The sequence below is a fragment of the Anthonomus grandis genome, chromosome 1 (assembly GCF_022605725.1).
Source record: "Anthonomus grandis grandis chromosome 1, icAntGran1.3, whole genome shotgun sequence".
In the NCBI taxonomy this organism is placed as follows: Eukaryota; Metazoa; Arthropoda; class Insecta; order Coleoptera; family Curculionidae; genus Anthonomus; species Anthonomus grandis.
Window position 1 is genome coordinate 43529741 of NC_065546.1, and position 27826 is coordinate 43557566.

General features: G+C 31.1%; 1 protein-coding gene across 2 annotated transcripts; it reads right to left on the bottom strand.

The window, feature by feature from the left end:
- Positions 1–621: 621 nt before the first annotated feature.
- On the bottom strand, positions 622–27088 carry LOC126739241 (pre-mRNA-splicing factor CWC22 homolog). 2 transcript variants are annotated; one of them, XR_007661580.1, is made up of 6 exons: positions 26693–27088; positions 21108–21297; positions 7965–8423; positions 7598–7902; positions 1852–2253; positions 1392–1794 (listed from the first exon to the last, which is right to left on the bottom strand). XR_007661580.1 is itself a non-coding variant. In XM_050444820.1 (5 exons), exons 1-5 carry the CDS (start codon positions 26924–26926, stop codon positions 773–775), a joined length of 1662 nt encoding a protein of 553 aa, XP_050300777.1. In that variant the 5' UTR covers positions 26927–27088; the 3' UTR covers positions 622–772. The 2 variants fall into 2 exon arrangements, 1 of the variants encoding a protein (XP_050300777.1); XM_050444820.1 differs by lacking the exons at positions 1392–1794; positions 1852–2253 and adding an exon at positions 622–1246.
- Positions 27089–27826: the final 738 nt, after the last annotated feature.

The following is a 27826-nucleotide window of genomic DNA, read 5'->3' on the forward strand; positions in this document are numbered from 1 at the left end:
TTAAATTATATGATTCAGTTTAACCAGGAAAATTATACTTGATTCTAAAATACTATATTAGCAATGCAATTTATAATTTAAAAAGGGACTTTCAAAGTTGTATTGATCAAAATGGAGGGCATATTCAGAAATTGTGACATTTTACTATTTTAGTCGTAGATTAGTTAAGAATTCATATGTCATAAATAAAATAAATTATTAATATTCTAATTATTGCAATAATTTATATGTATTTGTCGGAATAAACTCACTTTCACTTTCAGATATTATGATTTATTTCTATTAAATAAATTCACAAGAAAGAACAAATTAAATTTAATAAACAAATCCGTAATGAGCAGAACGAATTCACAAGCCCATTCTCCGAACGCCTCGACCGTACCAACTCAACTAAACTAAACTCGTCGTGTTCTTCTCTCAGGTCAAAAATACCGGGCTTGTGACTACGTTTGCATAAAAAGGGATTTATGCATTACTCATTCAAAATTCTTAAACTTTTTATAACTAGATGCGTTAAATTAACAAAACAAAGCAAATAATATAATTCTACCGACATATTTTTAATATTAAAACACAAACAATGGTCGCCAAATCTTAACGAAAATATTTCAAAAACAGGTATTAAATATATATTTTTATTGTGCATATTTTTTTTAGAAATAAGAATAAAAAAGTTATAATCTGATGTTCTATACAACTATAATTGAAGAATTTCACTAGGGACATCTAGTTTATTATAAAAATTCACAATCAATTAAATTTATTTCCCAATCTAGTCGCATATCATGCAATCATAATCGTCCTGATCGACATTAATAACCAAATCGTCCGAATGTTCCAAAGATTTACGCTTATTTCCTCCCAGATTTTTGGATTTTATTACAATATTTTCCAAAACTGTCACATTACTACTACTATTATTACTCTCAACAGCTACGTCTTGCTTAAAACTTTCCAGCTTATTTTTCAGTTTTTTTAGTTTCTTCTTTTTATCCTTCTCGTTCTTAGATTCCAGTTGTTTTTTCTCTTCTTCTATACGTTGAAGTTCTTCGGAATTGTCCGGTGGCTGAGACTGAGCTTTCATATATTCTTCCACCACTTCATCTAATTTAGTCGCGGATTCTGGCTTATGTTTGCATGGATTTTCAGGCTCGTTGGTATTTAATGTAGTATCACTGGGTTGAGTTTCATCGTGATTTTCAGAGTTATCCCCAAGTTGTTCAACTTGTTCTCTTTCTTTTACAATCTGGAAACAGAGTACTTTTAATATAAAGATGAAAGTGAATAACTTGCGGTAATGATTTAGGTTGGCATATCTTTCAAACGGACGTCTTAGTATTGACTAAAAGGCGAATGTCGGATGAATCCGACAGTGGAAAAAAAAACATAAATAGGTTTTATTTTTTTATTTAAATATCCCAAAAACAGTTTTGATAAGTAGAAATAAATACTTATGTATAATATTTTATTAATACAAATGAAACACACATATATACAAATCTAACCTTAACTTATTAGCAACATGAAAATTATAAACTTGTAATGGTATCATATGTCTCAAAACAAAGGAGGATACATAAACCTACATTACAATTTTTGCACATACATTTCGATTCTTTTCTTTTTCTCACTCCAATACTGGTCTGGGCACAAATTACACAGCGCCTCATAGCTCTTTTTGATTCTTCTGTATCAAGATAAATAAGTGGAACTTATAGTGACGGGAAGTGGCGTTCTGTTAGCCTTTTCTTGATAGAAGGAATAGCTGGTGGCCTTTCGCGCTGAAGTGCATGGCTAGAAAAAGAGGAATGGTATATTACATATTCGTATATAAAATAGATATGGACTTACCTTCCTAATAACTCACTAACAACATTTACAGGAAAAACTGCTAAGGAAACGTTCTTTTCACTTCGTGTTAATAACAATGAATGGAACATAAGTCTGCACATTGGAAGAATAATTTTTTATAACCAGCATATCTGACCGATCTACCGTTTCCAGGTTTGCATTATAATATATGACACATAAAGTTTCTTTATACTTTCTCCTGTCTTCGGTTTAGTTTAGATAAGTTTATTAATGTATCTTCGTGCATGGTGGAGAGCATTGTCGCATCACGGCGGTCTTTCGATCTCAAAACTAAAAGCTTTTTGGAACTGTTCTAAGACATTTTTTCTGTACTTAGTTTTCCTCTTAGATCTGGCCTACTTCTTCCATTCTGACATATTGTTCCAGATGTGTTGGTTTTTCCTTCATGTAAATAAAAAAAAGAAACAATGAAAGTTTTGTATAAAAATGATGGATAGAAGGATTGTATAAAGCGAGTGACCCTTGTCCAGGTATGGATTCATTAATTTAATAATAATCACCTGTGACTTCCTGAGGTTTATCAGAATCATTACTTTTATCAGAGTTTGCGTCTTCCCAACGTAAGCATTAAAGTCTAGAATATATTCTGTCTTGCAATCACATAACTTAATTACAATGTATAAGTTAATTGCAAAACGATGCCTCTTTGTTTTTATACAGGATACATTATTATGTCATTAAAAGGCCTATATAAAATCCTAGGACATATTCCTGACGTCAAAATTATCCGAATTAAAGGAACTTACCTTAGTCCAAAGATGCTCGGTTCTTAGTTATAGGGTGTTAAATTAAAAAAATCGATTTTATTTAATTTTTTAACATTTTGCTACATACCACTTTAAAAATTGGTACCTAGAAGTTTTCTGGTATGAGAATCTTGAAAATGGACATCTTTTTACTGTGGCCAACAGAGGGCGCTCCATACTGCACTGTTTATGGTGTAAAATGGTCATAACTTTTTTGCAAGTGTGGTTTTTATTTTTTTTTGTAATGAAAACAGTTTCCCTAACGTTTTTGATTAAAAAAGGTACTCTTGTTAGAACCCGCTAAAATTAACTATTACCACGATATTTCGTGTTTTAGTCTTTCATGCCGCACCGGAATAATAAAAAATTGGAATGAAATTTTTTGTATTATTACTTTTAACGTAGTTTGCAAAAAGGTCTTTTTTTTAATTTAACGAGAAACAATAATTTATTTAAAGTAATTGTAATTATTATAAACTTTTAAAAATTGTTCAAAATGACCTACGTCAACATGATTATACATGTTAACGCGGCATAAAAAGTACTCTTTGCATCAACTCCTGATCGTTCTTCAGTATGTTGGCTGCATTTTGAATCCTTGCCCATAACTCTTCTTCTGTATTAAGTGCTCTAGAGTACACCATTGTTTTTAAAGACGCCCACAAAAAATAATCTAATGAAGTCAAGTCCGGTGAGCGTGATGGCAAGTTTACAGGAGCGTCATTTCCTCTTGCAATCCGTCTATTGGGATATTGTTGATGCTAATAATTCGAAACATTTAAAGTGAAATGCGGTGGAGCACCATCATGCATGAACCACATATATTGCCGAAGTTGTAATGGCAATTCTTCTACTAAATCTGGCACCGTATTTTGTAAATGTTCTGAATAATTCACACCAGTTAGCCTTAATCGCAAAATTACAGGACCGATTATATAATTGCCAATGATTTCCGCCTACATAGCCCTAAACTCATGTTGAATATGAGTTACTTTAGTGGCATGGGATTCTCAACAGCGTAAACATGTTCATTATGAAAATTAAGTTACACCACTTCTCGTAAAGCATGCTTCACCTGTAAACAAAATTTGTTGTCTGTTTTCAATGACAAATTGACAGAAGTCCAAACGTTGTTCAAAATCTGCAGCCAAAAAGTCTTCAACATTCTTTGAACCGGTTTCGCAAAGGCGTCTCTTAATAGCAGCAAATGTTTGATTTGGTATACGCCGATTTGTAAATCTTTGCCCATATACCCTAACCCTTTCCCGGTCATTTTCTTCACAATAATCAAACACTAATAACATATCGGTCATTTCTTCAAAACTGTATCTTTCAGCCATTTCAACAAATAAGAAATTTAATTTTTACTAACAAGCTAAAAACACCTTCGTACCAAATCAAACAATGCTTTTTTCTTCTGAACATATGGGTGATAACGAAAATTCTTTACAATAAAAATATTTATTTATTATTACTTTTCTACACATACAAACAAGACTTTAAAAAAATCATTTGGCACTAACTACTGATTAAATTTTATTACTAAAGCTAATAACTTAAAAAAATATTCTGGTGCAGCTTCAAAGACTGAAACACGAAATAACACAAAAGCGTTAGGAAAATGTTATAATATATTTATTTATTCCTTTACAAAAAAAAAATTAAAACCACACTTGCAAAAAAGTTATGGCCATTTTACTCCATCAACAGTGCAGTATGGATCGGCCACAGTAAAAAGATACCCATTTTCGGTTTCTCATACCAAAAAACCCATAGGTACCAATTTTCAAAGTAGTCGGTCGCAAAATGTAAAAAAAATTAAATAAAATTTTTATTTTTTAAATTTAACACCCTATTACTAACAAACGAAGCTTTTAACTTTGGACTAAGGTAAGTTGCTTTAAATCGGCTTATTTTGACCTCAGGAATATGTCCTAGGATTTTGTACAGACCTTTTAGGGACATTTTTAAACTTCCTTTATTTTCTGCAAAACATCTCCAATTTTATAAAGCTCTGCATTGTTGCGCAGAAACGCAAATATCTATTAATGGATGTAAATCTATCACTTGCATGCATTCTCTAAAAATTGGAGAATATAACAAAGAATTAGTGGACCAATATTCATGTACAGCTAATTTCTTGGCATAAGCAAATTCAATGCCCAGAACACGTACAATTCTTCATGTAATAATCTGTTTTTTTTTCAGCTGATAAGCCGTTTAAGCTATTAAGCTTTTAAGTTGATAGTTTCTTTGAAGTTGACTTTTAAGAAGTTTACTACCTAACCAGCTGATATATTTCGAATAATACCTGGCAGAAGTACAAGATCATTCAATGGAGACCAAGTGGGTTCTGAGGTAATCACATTTTATCTCTTTACTGCCAAAACAATCTCGGCATACAGGAACCAACTACAATAGGCCAAACTGTATACGCTAGCCAACGAACCTCAATATTGCTGGGTAATAAATAAATATGTATGTCGTAGCCAAAAGTTAAACCTTTCAGAAATTATAATACGCAAATAGAAAAAGTGATAAAGAGAGAACGTTCTTTAAAAAATAAAAGTCTCGATTTAACATTTTTTTAATCTGCCCTTTATAGTTTTCCAATGAACCACACATTTTCTACTAATTTAAGGCGTACTTGCGATATAGAAGAGCAAAATTGACATTTGGCGCCATCAAATTTTAAATTACCCGCGATTATGACGTCACAAAATCATTTTTATTTCCTAAGTTGTTTCCGTAGTTAGTACTATTCCTGGACATACAGAGAAGTGTTAATATATGGAAATTTAAAAAAAAATAAAAGAAATAGGTTTATCGGGATACTCCGGGACACGAAGTAGAACAAGTAAAGATGGTACTGTACGTGCTAACTTTCATTCATTAAAACTGTACTGACTCGTGTTAAGGTTGTATCACACAGGAAGCATAAGCTCTTCCTTAGTGTAGATGCTATATTTTTCCTCCAAAACCGGAGTTAATAAAGCTAATTAAACAAATTATATATATTTTTCTGGTTGCCCTGCCCCGAAGAAGCCAAAAAGCAGAAACACGTGTCGGAAGGTACCATCTATACTTGTTCTTATACTTCGTGTCACGGAGTATCCCGAGTAACCTATTCTTTTGCCATTTTACTGTCCGTGTTAGCTTTCATTATTTTAAGGCCCGGTTTTACAAGCAGTGGTTCAACTTAAGTTCTACTAAACTGCAGTTCTTCGTTGAACGTAGTTCAGAGGTTCGTGTGTTGTTCCAGTATAAGTTTAGTTAAACTAGGTTCTATTTAAAGTCTGCAATGGCCACATAAAAAAGAAGTTCCTATGCATTAAAATTAATTTATTTATTTACTTATTTGATTTTTGTCTGTTGCCGATTATAAGTTTTGTGCCGCCTTGCTGCTTGCCAAACCGTTTGGGTCTGCTCATCTGACATGGAGAAAAAAATTAGGGTAAGCAATTTCTCAGTGAGAGAAGAAAATGTTCTTATTAATTTAGTAAAGAAATACAAGGAATGCATAGAATGTAATAAAACGGATTACAACAATAGTGAAATTAAAGTAGAGGCTTGGAGAAAATTTGTCAGGAATTTAACAGTGTTCTCGGAGAGCCCCTTAGAACTGTTACATTTCTAAAAAATAAGTATGAGAATATAAAAAAAGGGCCAAGCAAAAACTTAATAACAATAACTGCAAACGAGAGTGATATCCATAAAATATTAGGGAGCCAACTTACAGGACTAACATCAAAATATAACATTGATGCTACTGCAGGTTTTTTAACTTGTTTTAAAGCATTTTCAATCTTAAATATTGTAAAATTTTTAGAATCAATTGTTATTCAGATTGAAAGCAAAAATGCTGACGATATTCTATCTAAGATCTAAAAGTATTTTTAAAGTCTATAAATAGTGTAATTGAATTAATACAAATCATCATACTTGTCCGTAACAGATGAAATTTCTTCAGAAATTCTATCTACTATGAATCTTACAGCTTGCTTTTCCAACCTAAATCTAGCCTTAAATTCTTTATCATCCCAAATGTTGAAATGATCTGGTCATTAGGGTGATTTAGGGTGTACAATTTTATTTACTAATTCCAGAAAATTCTGGTCATGCGTAATATCTTCCCAAATAGGATCCATTTTTATATTTATGGTTTGTAAATTAAACCTAGGGTACCTATAGTAATAAACCAAATTGGACGGTCAAGATGAACCGCAGGTTATCGTTTGAACCAACATTGTACAACGGATTAATTCCGCTGAACCGGAGATCTTTATAACCTGTTGTTGAACGCCCATTGTACAACCGGGCCTTAATAACGTCGGATTTATACGGCAACGTTTGATCCGATTCCGGAACAGCATTCTGCCGAGTATATAAGGAGCCGCAACGCCAATAGTAGTAAAGTTTGGAATATTGGCGAGAAATTTAAAGAGTCGTAAATAAATATCGCGAGTGGTCGTTATAATCATGTTTTTGTAGTGCTGTCTAAATAAGTTAGTTGAGTTAGTTTTCGACTCTTTTGATTCGCACCTAACAAACGGGAAAAATGCTACAGTATTAAAACGACTAGGCCAGTTCTCGTAGGGGAAAGTTTTTAACTAATTTTCTTAATAAATGTTCATTCTTTTTGGGATCATTTTCCCTAAATATTTGAAATAAGCATTTTAGTAAAAAAAAGGATATTTTTTACCTATTAGTTTCATATAATAACATTTTATGTGACTGAAAAACTCTTTCAGTTAAAGGACATTTTATCAACCAAGGTTTGAGATCAACCAAATTTGTATTCCAACATCAACATTTTTAAATTATTGATGGACATTTTTGGGCACAACTTTAAGACCAATTAAAACATTTTTATATTTTTTTTGCACAAACATAGAGGAGTTGTACAGGACAAACAGTTGATCCTACGTTAATGATTTATATAATTCGACTAATTTTGGCGGGAAATTTTATTTACTTACCACTAAATTCTCACTCCTGCTGCCATCCGATTGCTGTTTCTCACGTTTCACCACTATCTCCTCCGGCTCTACATCATTTTTAATCTTGTCCAATTTACAACGTTTTTTAGACTCTTCTTCAGATACTTCTCCATCCTCTTTATCACTGCTATGGATCAAATTCACACCCGGTTCATTTAGTTTTTGTGTAATTAAATCAACTTCAGGAGAGTCTTGAGATGATTCATCATTATGCTCAGCTGCTGTTTTTTGACTATTACTAGTTGAAGTTTTTTCAGGAGAGGGTGGCTTGTCTATAGGTTTCACTAAAAAAAGGCAGAATATTATTAAATTATATTTAATACAAATTCTTCTATGATAAATTAACCTTTTGGGTACTTCGACTCGTTTTCTGAATCACTCGAAGTAATAACAATCTCCACTTCCTGGGGAACTTCGATAATAATTTCGTCTTCCTCATCAGCATTACCGTTCTGTTGTTTTCTCGTTTCTTCTTGTAGCCTCTGTTGCTCTTCCTGCCTCTTCTTGCTTTCCAACTCCAGCTGGGATCTTATCGCCCTGGCACGGGCCTGTAGTTCCAAAAGTTCAAGCACACTCATCAAGTTCTCTTCTCCCATAGTCTCTTTTTCCTTTTGAGTAATGTCTTCTTTGTTTTTCAATTTTTCTCGCACTTGGTCGATTTGCTTGCGGCGTTTTTTGTCTCTTTCTTTAACAGTTTCAATGTCTTTATCTGGTTTTTCTTTTTTCACTTTTTTTGATTTCGATCTGGGTTCTTCTTTGATTTGTTTCCGTTTATGTTTGCACTTTTGCTTACCTCCTTCATCATCTACGGTAATATTAAGTTATGTTAAGAGATTAGTTTTAAATAAGAGTCAATTTAGTAGGTGGATTGTGTGGAGGGTGGTTAAAATTAGTGGTTAGGATCTAGAATTTTATACTCAAAAAAGAGTGTCAAAAAAGTTATAAAGAGAGAGAACCTGCAATAAGTTTATATTAAAAATATAGAGTTACTTAAAGAAATTGAAGGAAAAGATATATTTCAGACGAAAAACAATGAAAAACACAAAGTCACGGTCTCACAACATTTACTTAAAGCTACACGTATTTCGCTCTATTCAGAGCATCATCAGGCCTAAAACAATAATAATATACAATAATATATAATATATATATATATATATCCCGATTACAAGCTGAGATCCATTTTTGTTATACGATCAACAACCCGAGATCCGATTTTCAAGATGAGATCCGTTTTCGGATCTCGCCTTGTAACACGTGTATATAGGTCGCATTTGAATGCTAAAGGTCTAAAACGACTTTTTTCAAAAAATTGTCCGGATCTCGTTTGGCACGATTATGTATATTATATACTAACATGTGTTCCGTCCTAAATCTCTAGGTGGCGCTCGAGCCGCCTTCCTCTGTGTGCTGTATTTCAGTTAAGACGAGATCCGTCAATCGCGGCAACGTTGATGAATTATTTTTTAACTCCAGCCGCGGATTTTTATGGGGCATTAGAAAATAAGCTTTGTCTTGAACTTGATGATTTGCAATATATAGGGACATAAATTATTATTTTTAATTGCCAGCGCTTTCTAAAGTATATTACGATTAAGACGAGATCCATCAGACCAGCATGACTAATGTCTTTAAGCAGGTGATAAAAGTATAAATAGAGGAAATAAACTTTGATTCTCTAGAACTAGAACTTCTTTGCATAACGTCAAAAAAATTAACTGTTAAAACATTTTTAACTTATACGCTGCAGCTTTTATTAGAATCCGCCAACACATAAATGCAAAGAAAGAAAATAACAAAATTTGAAATGTCAAATTGTATGTAGGTACTGACCCAAATTTAACATTTTTAGCTTATTCATAGCGCTCTTTCCCAAAATTAAAAATTTAATTTTTTTATGGTATGTTTAAAATTAGAAAATCTTAAATAAAACAAAGTCAATTTACCATTAGATGGGTTGTGATAGAAATCAAGTAAATACGCCAAAAAATGGACACTTATGTTACAGAATATTCTCGTTTTCTTTTTAACACTTCTTTAAAAAATAACACACGTCAATCTTGATATAGAGGGTTGACGTTTAATTTTATATTTGACAAAGTTTTGTCAATTACCTCCTCACCTCCAGCTAACCTCACTTTGATACATCAAATGGGAATCCCCATCGTGTGATACATCATTCTGATCAGCATTAAAATGTCTATTCAACAGAGCCAAAAAAATTAAATCGATTGAAGTACCAGCGAATAATGAGCTAAAATGTCTGGTAATAGTGAATATTTATCGAAGTCATACTTTGGTATGTCATATGGGTATCCTATAGTCGTGTATAAAAATGTAAGTTTATAGACTTATAAAGAGTAGAGGTGTGAAAAGGTGCTTAAAAACAATTTATTCAGTTCACAGAATTTATTTTATTAAGTCCTCAAAATCTGTTCTGTCATTCGCGAGACACTAATAACGTCTATTTAGAAATTCCTCACGAAGATTGCTAAGTGTTTGTCCGCTAATATCTCTATATTCGCGAATTATTCGCTCCTTTATCAATACACATCCCTGGAAACTGTTTATTAAGCTACTCTCGAATTGTCAAATCGTAGTGCGGGGGATCTTGTTGTAAATACAAATTGTTTTATTTAAAGATATCCACTTGGTTTTCCAAAGATTGGACGATTCAAGAATATATTGTATTTTGAAAAAAATGGACTATTTGGACTTAATGAACAGTTTATTATCATACATTTTTACTAGTAAATCGCTTCAACTTGCATCCAATTTTTTTTTTTGGCGAAGTAAAAATGGAAAAGTGTTTGCCATTTAAAATAATGTGTGACACAATGAGAGTAACCATTTGGCCTACTAAAGTTTAAGTTGATAAAATGTCTTTTATTACCACAAATTTTTTTTGGACACTGTTGAATAAACATTTTACATGCTGCTTACATGTGTCACACGATGGAGGTTCCCATATGACATATCAAAGTGAGGTTAACTGGAGGTGAGGTGTTTGACAGAGTTAAGCAATGAAGTTTAAAAATTTTCTTGAAGCAATCTAAAATATTGCCTATTGACCACTACGCTGACTCATCACAATGGAAATTTAAAATGTGTATATTTTCTCCACAAGCTGAGATCTCGAATCTGTTTGTTTGCCCAGTTGCATTTCTGACGATATTCGATTCTCACGATATTTGTATACGCAGCAAGAAAGAGATAAGTCCTTTTAAAACAAAGATATTAAGTCTTTTAAAAAATACAAAACATAAACATGAATATCCATCTGATTTAACTTATTATTAAGTTTGTAAGTTGATAAACAAAAATATACAAATCCTATAATTCTTTTAGGTAACGTGAATTATATTTTGGAATCAAACATATTTTGAACAAGTTTGAGATATTTTTTTTTCTTAAATGAAACCTCTTGTATATTTTTGCATTTTCAAATTCATGGAATAATTTTGTACATGTTTTATAAATAATATCCTTTACCTATCTTCAACTGTTTACGAAATAATTATGTTTAAATAATAATTATAATACTTTATTGCAACAGAAATTAATAAATTATATTGCATATTCTTAAAATTTATTTTATCAAATGCTGGAAGTGACCGCCATTAAGATAATTTTAAACCAATTATTTATGTCTGCACAATCATTTATGTATATAGTTCATTCACGATGAAAAGGCCAAATTCCTTTAAAATTCAGGTATTTTTTCTTTCTTTTATTTTTCGGACACGTCGATTATCATTGTCGCTTGCGCGTTTTTCACAATAAAAATTTTCTATACAGGGTACCTCAAGTAGAAACTATGGCGTCAATATTAATTTTTTTAAATGGAAATACCCTGTAGATGATATTTTACAATTCTACGATATACCCTGAATACTTTTTGCATAGCACACTATAAAAGTCAGCGGTTTGTGAAATTTGACGTAATAGACTAGTGAAACATACCTTATTAAAAAATAAAACTTTATACAATATTTATTTCAACTGATGTTCAATTTTTTGTCAATTCAATGCATTTTCGATCGACAAGTCTAATTTCTTGTTAAATTCTTGGCTTTAAGTCATCAATATTATTTGGTCTATTCACATCAAGTTGGGATTTCAAATATCCCTATTAAAAAAATATAATGGGGTTACATCGGGTGGCCACCATTTGTTAGAAAAAGTTGCATCCAGAAATTGTCGAACAGCAATGGCAAAGTGAGGAGGTGCCCCGTCTTGTTAAAACCATATCTCGCTCGTTACTAGGTATGTCAGCCTCTTGTGGATCAAGGAATAAAACAACTAAAGCAGGGATAAGTCCAAGCTTTAGAAAGTCTCAGTAGCGCTTTCCGTTGTATTGTATCTCCAAAAAAAAAGAGTGCAAAGATTCGATATTTCACAATACTTGCCCACATATTAAATTTATGAGGGCCACTGTATGTGATATTGTTGGGTCAAATGAGGACTTTCGGTTGCCCAATATCTGCAATTTTCCCTGTTAACGTGAGTTGGGTTAACGTGTTAACTTGAGACCCCTGTAACTAAAATTTTCATTGCAAAGGACGTATTGAATCAAATGGACAACAAATTAAATATTACAATACAAATCGTTTACTTGTCAAAAGGAAAAAAAAGAATACGCTTTATGAAAAAAGAAGGCAGCATGACAAAAATGACGGTTCATCGAATATAAAAAAAAACCGCTTCACATGCTCCTTATATTAAGGAAAGCATATGTAAACTATCCTATACATAACAAGCAAAACAGCTAAATATTTCTAAATAATCATTAGTATTTAGTCTATGAAAGAATTTAAAACGAGCAGTAGTCGCAATAAATCTAGAATTAATTTTTATTTTTTAATGACTTATGTTTCTTTAGATATATGGTATGCTATACAAAAAGTATTCAAAATATATCATAGAATTGTAAAATATCATGATATTTTATTTAGAAAAATGAAGGGTGACGCCTTAGTTTCTACTTGGCACCTTGTATAAAATTACATTTATTTCTTTAAAATTTTTATTTAAAAAATGCCCAAGTGACAATACTAGTCGATGTATCCAAATAAAAAAAAGAAGAAAAAAATATCTTAATATAAAATTAATCTGTTCCTTTCATCGTAAATGCACTATATAACCAATCATTTTAATTACCTGTATCTCTGTAAATATAAGTGTTAACTATTTAAAAGTTTCAACTGGATTGTTAATTTAAAATATTTACGATACACTAAACTCAGAGTTAGAGAATCGAAACAATAATCATGTGATGAGGAAACTAGAACACACAACGAAGTTTGAATAATCTTGATGTCTAAATATTTGAATAGAGAACCTGTAAGTCAGTAGCAATGCAATTAATATGAATATTTTTCTTGTAATTTGTAATTTAATTAAAAATAACAACCTCCATTTTGCTCGGCCAGCAGAAGGTATTCTTTCAAAGCACACATAGTATAAATCCATTGAAAATAAGTAGACCGAAGTTTTAAAATAAAAAATTGATTTAAAAAACTCTTAAAAGTGTTAAATTTAATTAAAATAATAAAAATACAAAGATTTGAAAGGAATCACTCATATTTAAATGTTATCACAATAAAACTCATTCAGATTATTGTAAACACTTCCAAGGTGAAAATTACAGACCTTCTTCCGAAATAGCTTAAAGAAAAGAGGAAAAGCGCTGTTCAATGTGTTCCAGTAAACGATTACAGATTTTAATTTTATACATGATTGATTTGTTAATCAACGTAGAATGGGGCATTTGCTGCTAATACTAAATTAGCAGCAATATACAAAATTTTCTCCTTAAAACTAACACACTTTTGAAAAGCCAAGAAGAGAGTGCTGACTACACAAACCCCAAAACCTTATGCCATATAATAATCTCGACTCGACGGGACTGAAAATACACCTAAGTCGATAATCTCAAATTGCATTCTGTGACGTCATCAAAATCGTGACAAAATACTTCTTCAATTGACTTAAATGCTGAATAACGCCTATTAGTTATTAACGCCTGTTATTATAATGTTATGAATTAATCAGAAAAGTACATATTTTCTCGAAGACGGTGGAATAATAAAAGACCAACTTCAATTTTAATTCGATAATTCGAAAACGTGTAAAAAAGTATTGTTAGAGTAGAATATTTATCGTCCTGAATCCCGGCTATTACTTAAAATGCAAACATTTCAAACGATTGTGACAATTCCTTTTTTTCTATTACTTTCAAATTAATAGGTATTTTTATAATTTACACACGTAATTATCAAAACATTTAATAACTAATATCAGCAATAATTAAAATATTTAAACTTCCAGTACGTAATTTCCAATATATAACATTTCTAAAACAAGAGTACTTATGATTCGATATATTTTATTCTGATTGACCAATTTTTTGTGAGTATAATTTAGAAAAAAATTAATCTAAAATCTCGCAAATAACTTATTATTAGAAGAAAAATTCTAAAGAAGTCAATTTACGAGTAATAAATACAATGAAAAATCAAGCTACGCCAATAAATGAGTCGCCATATAAATTTACTTCATATAGCCATAAGGCATATAGGCATAAGCCAATAATATTCCTTATTTTTACGGTAATCCTTAATTACCATAAAGAATTATACCAAATATTCTATGAAAGAAATGAACCAATAACCAAAATATCACAGATTTACGAGATTAATATATTTAACTAATTTAAAAAAAAAAAGAAATTAGTAGTTTGTTTAGTTTGCTTTCATTAAGAAAAAAAAAATCATCAATCCGAACACATAGACTTTTATGGGATCCGACCTCTTCCCTTAATATTGTGGCACACCTATCTAATACATATAGCCGTAATGAAATATAAAATATTAGCGAAAGATTTTTAAAATATAGTCCTATTTTCTGTTTAAATTACTGAATTATCGTCACAGTATAGACCTCTTTGATTACTTCTTAGTTTTTCGTTGCTAATCTACGTTCTTTTATAGTTTCCATTTGTATTAATACAGAAATAGTTTATAGGTAAACATAAAAGATTAACAAAACCTAATTTTGTTTTACAAAATGGCAATATTTGATCTGGCAACATCGTTGGATCTCGCGTTATGCGGTGACTTTAATTATATACAAGGTCGGATCTCGAGTTTCACCATATATTTAGTGGATCTCAGGTTGATATATATACATGGTATATATAAAGGGGTTGAAAAAATCTACCCCTCTCATGATCCCATTAATTGAACCACTTTGTTAAATATATTAACAAATTATTGCTTCCATATATTAAGGGCTTCAGGTGGATCTCAGGTAGTCCACGATATGATCGGATCTCGACTTGATAGAAAGAAGTGTATATATATATATATATATATATAATATATATATAATATAATATATATATATAATATATATATATATATATATATATATATATATACAATAATATATATATATATATATATATATATATATATACAATAATATAAACATACATTTACTACTTAAAGCTACACGTGTTTCGCTCTATTCAGAGCATCATCAGGCCTAAAACAATAATAATATACAATAATATATATAGCTATATATATATATATATATATATATATATATATATATATATATATATATATATATATACAGGGTGTCTCACGACGAATAGACGCGATCGATATTTCGGAAACTAATTTTTCAAAAATTTTGAAAATTTGGCAACATGGCACTGTCGAGGGGGGCTACACAACTAAAATATTTTGACAGTTGTGACGTTTCCGGTTATACCGGAAGTAGGTGTCAACTTCGTTATTTTAAATGGAACACCCTGTATATTTTTACTTTTTTGGCTTTTACGTGAAATTCTAAGTATATTTTGTGTATAATGTCCTATACCTAAGTGTAACCGTTTTTGACATATTTTTAATTTCATGTGAAAAACTATGTTTATAAGCCCTAACATAATTACCGATTACTCCCTTTTAGTAGCCTTTATTTATTGGTTAGTTTTGGTTTTATTTTAGAGGAAGGACCACTTTAAAAGACTATTTTAAAATTTGGCTAAAAAAAAGATACAGGGTGGTCAAAAACTAGCATTAAAAATTAAAATGAAAAAATCATTAAAAGTCAATTTTTTTAAATGGAAACCCCCTATTTTTATAATTTTTTCATAAAGATAATTAAAAATAAGGTTAACTTTGTATAAGGTTATCTAGTCCAAAAATTGATAGTTTCCGAAATATTGGCAGTTTAAATTTGGCCTAATATTAAAAGCCGTATAATAACACGGCTCAAGGATTGTTGATTAGTTGGGCATGACGGTTGTCATAGTAACCGCTAGAAGCGGCAGTAAGATAATGGATTATAACAGAAATGTACACTTTTTAATTAAATTACACTTTTACGAAGAAAACTTAAATAGCAAGTAACTTATAAATTTAATGCATATAATCCATTGTCTTACTGCCGCTTCTAGCGGTTACTATGACAACCGTCATGCCCAACTAATCAACAATCCTTGAGCCGTGTTATTATACGGCTTTTAATATTAGGCCAAATTTAAACTGCCAATATTTCGGAAACTATCAATTTTTGGACTAGATAACCTTATACAAAGTTAACCTTATTTTTAATTATCTTTATGAAAAAATTATAAAAATAGGGGGTTTCCATTTAAAAAAATTGACTTTTAATGATTTTTTCATTTTAATTTTTAATGCTAGTTTTTGACCACCCTGTATCTTTTTTTTAGCCAAATTTTAAAATAGTCTTTTAAAGTGGTCCTTCCTCTAAAATAAAACCAAAACTAACCAATAAATAAAGGCTACTAAAAGGGAGTAATCGGTAATTATGTTAGGGCTTATAAACATAGTTTTTCACATGAAATTAAAAATATGTCAAAAACGGTTACACTTAGGTATAGGACATTATACACAAAATATACTTAGAATTTCACGTAAAAGCCAAAAAAGTAAAAATATACAGGGTGTTCCATTTAAAATAACGAAGTTGACACCTACTTCCGGTATAACCGGAAACGTCACAACTGTCAAAATATTTTAGTTGTGTAGCCCCCATCGACTGTGCCATGTTGCCAAATTTTCAAAATTTTTGAAAAATTAGTTTTCGAAATATCGATCGCGTCTATTCGTCGTGAGACACCCTGTATATATATATATATATATATATACAATAATATATACAATAATATAAACATACATTTAAAGTTTTTTTACTTAATTTTATTTACTGTTTTGCCAACGTTAGTGGCTTTTTAAAGTTTTAGTCTTTTTAATGTCCTCTTTTTTTCTTTCAAGACTAATTATTATTGTTTTAGGCCTGATGATGCTCTGAATAGAGCGAAACACGTGTAGCTTTAAGTAAATGTTGTGAGACCGTGACTTTGTGTTTTTCATTGTTTTTCGTCTGTTGTATACGTCGGTCTCTTTGTGAAAAATGGATGAGATTTTCTTATATAAAAGATATATTTATTAAAAGACTTAAACGAAATAGTCAGGCCCTTGAGATTGAGGTCAGTGAAACTTACAAAATAGAACTTACAGTTGAATTCCTTTACAATTAAAAAGTGTCTGTTATAGAATAGGGAGGATCATCTGAAGTAATAATGTTACTCAATTGCTAAATAATGTTATTAATCAAGTAGTGATAACTCAGATAACTGAGAACCAGAAAAGTGAGGTAGTGAAATCAATTTCAATCAACCAAAGATTTTGATATTCCATATCGTAAAATACCTACAAATTTTTAAGGCTTAACCAGTTTACAAGAAATAACTAAAAACAACTATTAACGAAATGGAACCATGGTATAGAAAATAGTGGAAAATTTATTTATTTATTTATTTCAATATACGGCAGAGCCAGTTTACAAAAACAAAATAGATAATACAAAATACTAGACAATATAACAATATAAATACAATACTAGAATTACAAAAAAAAATATATATACCAAGATAAAACCTCTGAAAAAACAATCATCAACAGGGCTAAAAACTTAACTAAAAACTTAACACTATCCAAGGGATTAGGGATATTAAATTGGACACTGATAGCATTATAGTCGATGTAATAATTACGAAATATATTAACTTCAACTCTATAAGCAAGGGATCTTAAGAATCTTCTTTGTACAGCCTAAAGGCGTTCAATATGAGAATCATAATAAGGGGACCAAATTACAGACGCCTACTCAAGCACGGAACGTACCAAAGAGTAAAGTAATTTGAAACAATAAGGTGAAAGATGTACACTATTTCTAGTGATAAAAGCAAGACTACGCATACTCCTGTTAATAATATCCAAAATGTGCGGCAAAAAAGTTAGCTTAGTATCAAAGAACTAACCTAAATCTTTAACTGTATCAACTGACTTGAGTTCGTTATTGTTGATTGTGTATCGATAATTAATAATTTTATTAGAACGACCAAACGAAATACATACACACTTCTTTACATTCAGTTCCAGACTATTGCTATTACACCACTCAGCAACACTATTTAAATCCAATCTAGTAGCTCAGCATCAAGATATGACTCAATGGCTTTATACAGTTTAAAATCATCAGCAAAAGCAAGATGTTTTGAATGAACAATTACATCACTCAAATCTCTTATGAACAAGTTAAAAAAGACCGGTCCAATATGCGAACCTTGAGGCAAGCCTGAAGATACTTCAATACAATTAGAAATATAATTACTTATCATGACCAACTGTGTGCGACCAGTCAAAAAACTGTGACAAAATTCGACCAAAGTCCTACCAAGGACTTTGAACCAGATATTCATGATCAACCCTATCAAAGGCCTTCGAGAAGTCTGTGTACACACTATCGACCTGTACAGACCTCTCAAAAGCACCAATCAAATCATATTGGTAAGTCAACAGGTTAGTCACCGTAGATCTACCCTGACAAAAACCATGCTGATGATCACTAAGCAATCGCCTACAGTGCCACGAAAATCGCACAGAAAACAACCTGTCAAACAGCTTAGGAACTACAGACTGAATACACACACCTCTATAGTTACAAATATCAGTTCTATCGCCATTTTTATGAATTAACACCAATTCAAAAGCTTACCTTCCAATAATCAGGAAATTTGCCTGATGTCAAGCAAAGATTGAAAAGGTGATGCAGAGGCTTACTCAGAGTGCACACACAGTTTTTAAGAAAAACAGCTGGAATACCATCAGGGCCAAAAGAATGTTTGTTAGGAAGGCGTAAGATTTCATCAAATATGTCCAATAAAGAAAAAGAGATGTGATTTAAATCCAGACTGTAATCAAATTTATAGTCAGGAGCCTTGCGGACAGGTTGCCTGTATGTAGTTTCAAAATACCTAGCAAATAAGTTTACAATATCTTGACCATTACCAGCAACCTCGGCTTCCATATGCATGCTATTGGGGTATGAATCAGACCTACATAATCTATTGATGTGTTTCCAAAATGAAGAAGGATCATGAGAAATTTCAGTATTTAATCTTTCAACATATGACCTAAAACATTCATCACGAAGAGTTTTACATTTATTCCTCAAATTTGAAAAATTAACATAATCCATGGGATCCTATTTTTGAATTTTGTGTGAGCAATCTTTTTTTGAATAACAAGATTCTGTAATTTTCTACTAAACCAAGTGGGAAAATTAGATGATTTAAAATGTTTAATTGGAACAATCATCAAAAATATCAGTGCATTTATTAATATCATTCTGATTAAAAGCAGTATCCCAATTCATGCAAGCAAGGTAATTATTAATGGCAACAAAATCACAGTTTACAAAATCATAATAATAAACATCATACTTAAGACTAAAATTACAATTAATAGGAATACTTATTTCATAAGCAGGATGGTGGTTTGATGCCGGTGATAAATTTTCAGTGGCATATTTGACTTCAACATTTGACAAACTTGAGAAAAACAGATCAAGAAATGTACCAAACAAATTTGGCAAGCTATTCACCTGCTTAAGATTGAGATAGTTACAACAACTACATAGCACATTTGCAGATGTTATAGACTCAGCCGTCTCAACATGCAGAAAATAAAATTAAAATCATACAAATGAGATTTTAACTTTTTTAAACTTATCCCTATCTCAGTTTAAAAGTTAGAAGACGATCGGAATAAAATGATGTTTTTCTTGTATAATTTGTCTAATTATGCTGGAAAGCACTATTTCCAGGCCATCCAGACACTAATAACGAAATGAAACCATGATGTAGAAAATAGTGGACAAGTTGAATTTTCATTTATACATTAGATGATTTAAAATGTTTTATCCTTGTCTCAGTTTAAAAATTAGAACAGTATGGGAATAAAGTGAAATATTTCTTGAATAATTGGATAAATTAAACGAGAGCAACACTATTTCTAAATGATCCAAATACTACTAAGAAAACCAAACAGTGATATAGAAATAGGAGGAAAAGTTAAATTTTCATTTATATATCCTTGTCTCAGTTTAAAAATTAGAGGAATATGGTAATAAAGTGATGTTTTTCTTGAATAATTGGATGAATTAAATCGGAAAAACACTATTTCCAGATGATCTAAACACTATTAAGAAAACCAACAGTGTTATAGCAATAGGAGGCAAAGTTGAGCTCTCATTTATATATCCTTATCTCAGTTTAAAAATTAGAGGAGTATGGGAATAAAGTGATCTTTTTCTTAAATAATTGGGTGAATTAAACGAGAAAAACACTATTTCTAGATGATCTAAATACTATGAAGAAAACCAAACACAGATATAGAAATAGGAAGAAAAGATGAATTCTCTTATATATATTGTTGTCTCAGTTTAAAAATTAGAAGATTATGGGAATAAAATTATGTTTTTCTTGAATAATTGGATAAATTAAAGGAAGAAAAAACACTATATTCAGATGATCTAAACACTATTAAGAAAACCAAACAGTGATATAGAAATAGGAGTAAAAGTTGAATTCTCATTTATATATCCCTATCTTAGTCTGAAAATTAAATAAGGATGGAAATAAGGTGATGTTTTTCTTGTATAATTGCACATGTTATGCCCAAAAATCTGGTTTCTCTCATCTAAGTTAATCTTAATCACTTTGTCTTGAATGTCCATTGTACTATTGTCTATACTTGTCTATATATGATTTTAAAAACTTTTTTTTACCGTTTACAAACTTTGTACAAATCAATAATTCATCTAATTTTTTTAACATTTTATTGTTAGATTTCAGGGCTCCATAATAAAAATCAGAGATAATCCACTGTTGCCTATCAATCGTTACTCACTCTTGAGGTTAATAAAATAATCCAAGGCAAAGAGAGATTTTTCAATAAATTAAAAGAAAATATTCAATTTTAATGCAATAAATAATATATACAGATATGGAAAAGAGATTCAATAATATTAGACATGTTATAATAAAGAACCTTTATGAGAATAATGTCAGATGATACTAGTAAATGAATAAATGACTGCTTTTTACCTGAAATGACCACAAAATCGTCATCACTAATACTATCGAGGCTTATTACATCATCATCATCAGCTTGATCTTCATCTGTACTGCTTTCTTCATCCAAGACTTTTGCTTCAAAGATGTATTTTAGCCTCTTATTTGATATGCCCAGCAGTTCCTCTAGCAGAATTGAGTTGATTTCTTGAATTTCCATATCCTAATAATAATAATATAATAATTTATTCAACATAAAAATTACATGAGTAGGTAGGTAATTTATATTTAAGTCTAGTCAAGTTATAATAAAATTTACAGAAATAAAATAACAGATTTTTCTTTTAAAACAATTAAAAACAATGTCATACAACAAATGACACTTTTTACAGAGATGAGCAGTGGCCGCTTTCCTTATATTTAAAATTTAAGGAATCCCTGAGTAAAATTCATAATCCAAGAGGAAATGTTTAGTTTTATGTTTAAGTTTCCGTGGGATATCAAGTAACTCCAAAATATTTTTCATTTTATTTACAGATTTAATCCTGACCTGTAATCTTATTTCCTGGACAAGTCTAATATCATATTGGTGAACTTTATTTTGCTATATCCTCCATGCACCTCAGAATTTTTTTTTGTGATTCAAAGACCTTATTAAAGTACCAGTGCACCCCAAGAAATTAGATCATATTGCAGGGAAGATTGTACCAAGCCGTAGTAAATAGTCTTTCCAAAGTTTTTCATCATTTACCTAGTTTTAAATCTGTCTAATCAAAAAAACACATGAGCTTGGCACATAGCTGCTCAACATGGTATTCACAAATGAGTTTTTGGTCAACATGGATACCCAAAAACTTGATAATGGGTTCCTGAACAGTAGATCTTCCATTAAGCCTAATAAACAAACTATTATCTACAGTAATTTTTAAAAAAATAAAGCCATTCGCAAGTCCATTCTAAATGAACTCCAGGTAATAAGAATTTTGGAAATTTCAAGTGTAGTTTAGATGATGTGCATTTGGGTCCCCAGCATCTTAATATCACAAGTTGTAATAAATTTTTAGGGTTATTTATTGATGATAAACTAAATTTTTGATAAACACATTGAGAAGCTTTGCACTAAATTGGCACCTGGCGGTTTTGTGATAAGTGTGAGCTAAATAAGAGTATTGCTAGAAAAGTCTACTTTGCCTCAATTGATTTTCACCTGACTTATGGGGTTTTCTTCTGGGACCACTCATCTCTTTTTTTATTTACTTCTGTGGTCATTTTACAGAAGCGTATAGTTCGATATCTGCGTGGGCTTAATTTAAGGGATTTATGTAAACCTTATTTTATAAAAAAAATATATTGTCTCTCCCTTCAATTTTTATTTTTGAGATTGGCTTAATGTATAAGAAATATTACTCTATAATTAGCTCTGTTAAATAATAGCAGGTCATCTTTTAACATAAATTTACCAATACCTACTTCTAGTTTGACACATCATCTTCCAATCATCTTCCCCAGTCATTATGCAAGATTCAAATATATAAACGTTTTTTGACAGCAGTTAAAAACAATCCTGCATCATAAGGCATTTTATAGCTCGGAGGAATATTTCACAGAGCATTTTTTAACTTATTTGTGTTTTGATATACACAATGATTGTGATGTCAATTGTTTGAGTTTGTAACTGAGATTGTAATGTAAGTACTGTTTAAGCAATAATAATGGACACATTTTAGATTTTAATTTCTTACTGGTATATTTGTGTTGTGATCTTTATTTTTTTTTATTTTCTTGTTACATTAATATGTTTCAGACTAATGACTGATTGTCTCAGGGTATTGATTATTTTCAAAAAGAAAAATATATATGTATTTTTCTTTTTTACCACAGCTTTATTAACGACACCTTGATGCTTTAGACGATTAAAGCTTTATTTGATTTCACTTGAGAGACAGCTGTAGTAGTTGTTGACTTTTTGAGGTAGAAAATTTTTAATTACTATTTAGCAGGTTATTTGTAAGAAATCTAATATTCTTTGAGAAACGTATAAGATATAATTAATTATATCTTGATTTGATCTTTTATTTTTAAAAACAGGTATGCACTTGAAACTCTTTATTGGATCAGGGTAAATTCTTAGGGTAAATTCTAATTCTTTTGATTTGAATGATTTATTTATCAGATAATTTATAGCTTATTGCGTTACCATGTAGGGCAATGGGGGAATAAGGAACAGGGGCAATAAGATACACATAATTTATTTCTTATTTTTGTTAATGTGAAAAATCTGAAAAAATTATACAAGACACTTAAATCCTTTAACTAGAAGGTATATAAAGCGATTTCGCATTGCTGTATATTTTATTAATTTTTTTGAAAGACTTGCTAACTCTGCCTAAAACTTTATCACCTCAAAGTGGTGCGTTTCAAATATATTTTTTTAAATTTGCCTTAAGAAATTTTTTAACATTAGTTTCGATACCGTAGCTTGTAGACGAGTGAAAAGCCTTTATTTTCTTTTTTCTCAGATCTCCCTGCAACAAACGCGTACACCATAATGGAATTGTTTCTTATTACCCCAATTGTTTTATTTAATGGGGCAATAAGAAACCCTATTGTGGGTTAATAAGAAACTATTATTATTAGTCCTTCTTGTTGTTGCAGGTAAATCCAGTTAAGTAAAAATGCCCAGAAATTACAAAAAGAAGGGAATAAGGGTAACCTATGACTCTGATCGAATGACAGAAGTTATATCTGCAGTTCGCAGAGGTTTAACACTACGTGCCGCGACAGAAAAATACGAAGTGCCATTTGGGACGCTTTCCAAACAATACAAAAAAGTGGGCGATGTGAAAGTGGGTGGTGGGCGAAAGCCTGAACTTAGGTATAAAGATGAACAGGACCTTGCTCAGTACCTAAGAGTGTGCGCGCTACATGGTGAAGGACTAACGAAAAAAGAGACATTAACACTTGTGTCACAGTTTATTAAGGAAGAGAAAATAGAAACCAAATGGAAAGATGGAAAAGGTCCTGGTGAGGATTGGTTTCGTGGATTCTTGGCGCTATCCTCAGCTAGCCATAAGAAAAGGTGAAGCTGAGCTGAATGCTAGCCATAAAAAAGGGTCAGAGGAACGGATCCCTTTGTCATCAGACATTTTCACGATGACATTTCAAAAATGTTCAATGAACGGCTCTGAAGATGGTGGCCTCTTGTTCAACTGTGATGAAACCTCCTTTTCACACGATCCAAAGGATATGAAGATCGTGGCAGAAAAGGGAGTCAAAAGAATCTCGAGAAATATTGCGGGAACTGGGAAAACAAATAAAACAGTCTTAGCCTGCGGAGCAGCTGATGGGACAAAACTTGCGCCTTTCATAATTTTCACTGGGAAGCAGATATGGTCCACATGGATTCCAGAATATGAATACCCCGGTACGCGATATGCTGTTCAAGAACATGGTTGGATGGATGGGAATTTATTTAACAAATGGTTTAAAGATCAATCCTTCCAAAGAGCAAAGACGCAAGAAGGTTGTCTTGTTTTTCGATGGAGTGATCTTTCATATTAGCTACAGTCTAGTGAAACTTGCACAAGAAAATAATGTCGTACTGGTCAAATTTCCACCAAATGTAAGTCATTTCATTCAGCCACTTGACAAAACAGTGTTCAAGACTATGAAAACAGATTGGAATCAACTTCTTATTGAACATAACAGAAAATACCCTGCAAAATTGTTGACAAAAGCACAATTTGCTGAGCTTATTGGTACTTTGTGGAAAGAGTCCTTCAAATCCCGGAACCTTAGGTCCGGTTTTCAATCAACGGGACTTTTTCCTATAAATTTTGACAAGTTTACAAAGACTGCCTATGATCCTATAAAATTTAAAAGATTCAAGGAAGCTGGAAATATTGCTGAATATACCAATCCAACCGAGGACCAGCCTCAACTCGCTCCAAGTCCTGTTGCGTCAGTTTCGCCATCTCTATATAATCCAGAAGATATCCCTGGCCCTAGTCATAGACTTACAGCCTCCTTCAGTCGCCCAGGAAGCTGAGCGATTGAAGGAGAGGTCTTCTCAAGCTAAAGAAACAAGCAACTCCAGTTTTGAGTTATTCATTAGAAAAAAGCTTTCCGAAACTCTTTCTGAAGTTGCGAAAAACACAACTGCACCAGGAAAGAGAAAGTATCGCAAGGTGTTGGAGAAATTCTGACTTCAGATGTGGTAGCTCAACGCCTAAGAAACCTTTTTGAATCCAAAAAAGACCATATCCAAGAAAAGAAAAACCATGGAGGACTCCTCAACTTCCGAAGATGAGCAAGATCTCGACCCAAAACTATTGGAATCGGATGATGCTTCGGATGACAGGAGCGTTATGGATGACCAGCCCCTAGAAACCCTATGTGTTAAGCTGAAACATGGTGACACAGCACAAGTGAATCTGGAAGAAGAAAAATACTTTGCTATCTATTATGACATCAAGTGGTATGTAGGTCGGATTATTTCCATCACAGATGACACTTGTATGGTCAAATTTTTAAAAAAATATCTTGAACAGTTTGATTGGCCAGCACACGAGGACAAACAAGTTGTAAAAAAACAATATATCTTTTATGGTCCTATCAATTTATTGGGCATTGGACCCTTTACTATTAAAAGGGCAAATTATGTTCAAATTAAAAAATGCTATTCTGATGAAATGAAAAAAGAAAATATGTTCGTTTGAGTATGATTTTGTATCATATTACGTTATTTCGCGTTTAGATATGTTTGTTTTTCGTTTACATATATCATTAGCCTAGTCTAAATGATACTTAGTAAAAATTTTTATTTTTTATAATGTTAAATAAATATGCTTTGGAACTTTAAGCATCACTTTTGTTTTCTTTAATTTTGTTGGGGGCGGACAAAAAAAGTAAAACAAAAAATAACCAAAATTAAAAAATCTGTAAAATACCCCGATTCAACTTAAACTGTTGATATATGAGATGTAACCTAACCGTTTCTTATTACCTATTACCCTATTAATTTTAAAATACGAATTTTGTATGTACAACTGAGAAGAGTGAATTGGCGCCCTTCCAAATATACCCTAAAGTAAGATACATACCAAAAAAAAAATTACAGAAACATATCTTTAAAACCGCGACCAGGGCGGCTATTTCATGTTTCTTATTCCCCCATCCTCCTATTTCGACAATACCAGTTGCCGGCTTATGTGTAGTTATAGTCTGCTTTTAGAAAAAAAAACTAGAGGACAAACTAAAATTTGGCATCAGACTAGTTGTTTGATATGTCAAGAAAATATTGATTGAAAGCATCACATATCTTGGTAGGATCTCTCACTTCTATTGCTGTCTAATAGTTTGAAATAAATGATTTCTTAAAAATATATGCTTTTATAGAAGCTAAAAATCAGGAAACAAATAATGTTTTAAGAAATAGGAACTATGATCCCATTCATTTTTTATGGAATTAAGATTTGGATATTGTGGGGGCCGGTTAATTTTGATTTATTTAGACACTTTTTAATATAGCTTCTTGTAAACATAGAAAATGGTGAAATTTGAAAAAGAACAATAGAAAAATCTCTTTAGTTTTAAAATAATTAAAACAAATCAAATACCTTCATGCATTCTGGAGCCATACTCTTAATTTTCCTTGGTTTTATAATTTTCAATACTTCCTTCATCAACTTGACCCGGTCATTAATATAATAAGATAGTTCATGCTCGCTCTCATCTTCTGACCCACTGTGTGGCTCTATCAACTTTGAAAGCTTTTGGTCCTTTCTCGATTTCAATTTGTGGGAACTTCTATACTTCCTTGAACTAGGGCCTGTGGATACATTAGAATACATATCTAGAGCTTTCAGTTTCTGGAACCTAAGAAGAATCAAATCATGCTTTAAAAGTTACATTTATTTAGTATGTTTTATTAATGTTTATTTTCTCACGGATTAATTTTGACTATTAATTATCAATCTTTGTTTTGTATTTATATTGACAGTAAACATAACCTAAGTTTTTTATGTGTGTTTGTATCGTACACAGAAAACAGACCAAGAATAGAAGACAAACCTCTGAATAAAGTTCTGCGGAACAAAAAGCCACAAAAACGGTGGATGCGATCCGAACTAGCAAAGATACCTGTAAAAGTGTATACCGGCCCCTTCACCAAATATGGAGAAATGAACTTTAAAAATCTGTTGAAATAATAAGACAATATTAATTAATTTCCCTATAATATTTCAATCAATATTCAGATAACCTGAAGAAATATTATTACATTTCTTTTAAAATTCCAGTTTACCTCCGAACATCATTTGAAATATTATAGAAAAATTAAATTTTGTTGCCTATTATTATTTCAATCAACGATTTGAAAAAGACATTATCAGAAACATAAATAAAATTCAAATATAGAATTAACAAAATATTTATTAAAATAAGTAAAAATCTTAAAATAAGTACTATACATATTACATATTACAATAAGTAGTACATAATAATATGCATTTACACGGTATTATATTTTAAATTTAAAAATATGGAGGTGAATTTTCGACTTATCATTTCTTGGCGACCTTTTGTAAGTATTGTCTATTTTGCATTCTATCTATGCCAAATACATAACATACTACTAAATAACATACATGCAGAAAAAAACAGTTGTCTCTGATACATGTACGTTTCTGTGATTTCACGAATAATAATTTATTATTGGTGAAGATAGATATAATAATATACATCATTTTATA

Coding starts and splice junctions, on each gene's coding strand:
- LOC126739241 (XM_050444820.1), bottom strand. CDS start 26,926: ATGTATTCTAATGTATCCACAGGCCCTAGTTCAAGGAAGTATAGAAGT. Junction 21,298..26,692: donor TGGCTCCAGAATGCATGAAG/GTATTTGATTTG, acceptor TATTATTATTAG/GATATGGAAATTCAAGAAAT. Junction 1,247..7,597: donor GCAGGAGTGAGAATTTAGTG/GTAAGTAAATAA, acceptor CTCTGTTTCCAG/ATTGTAAAAGAAAGAGAACA.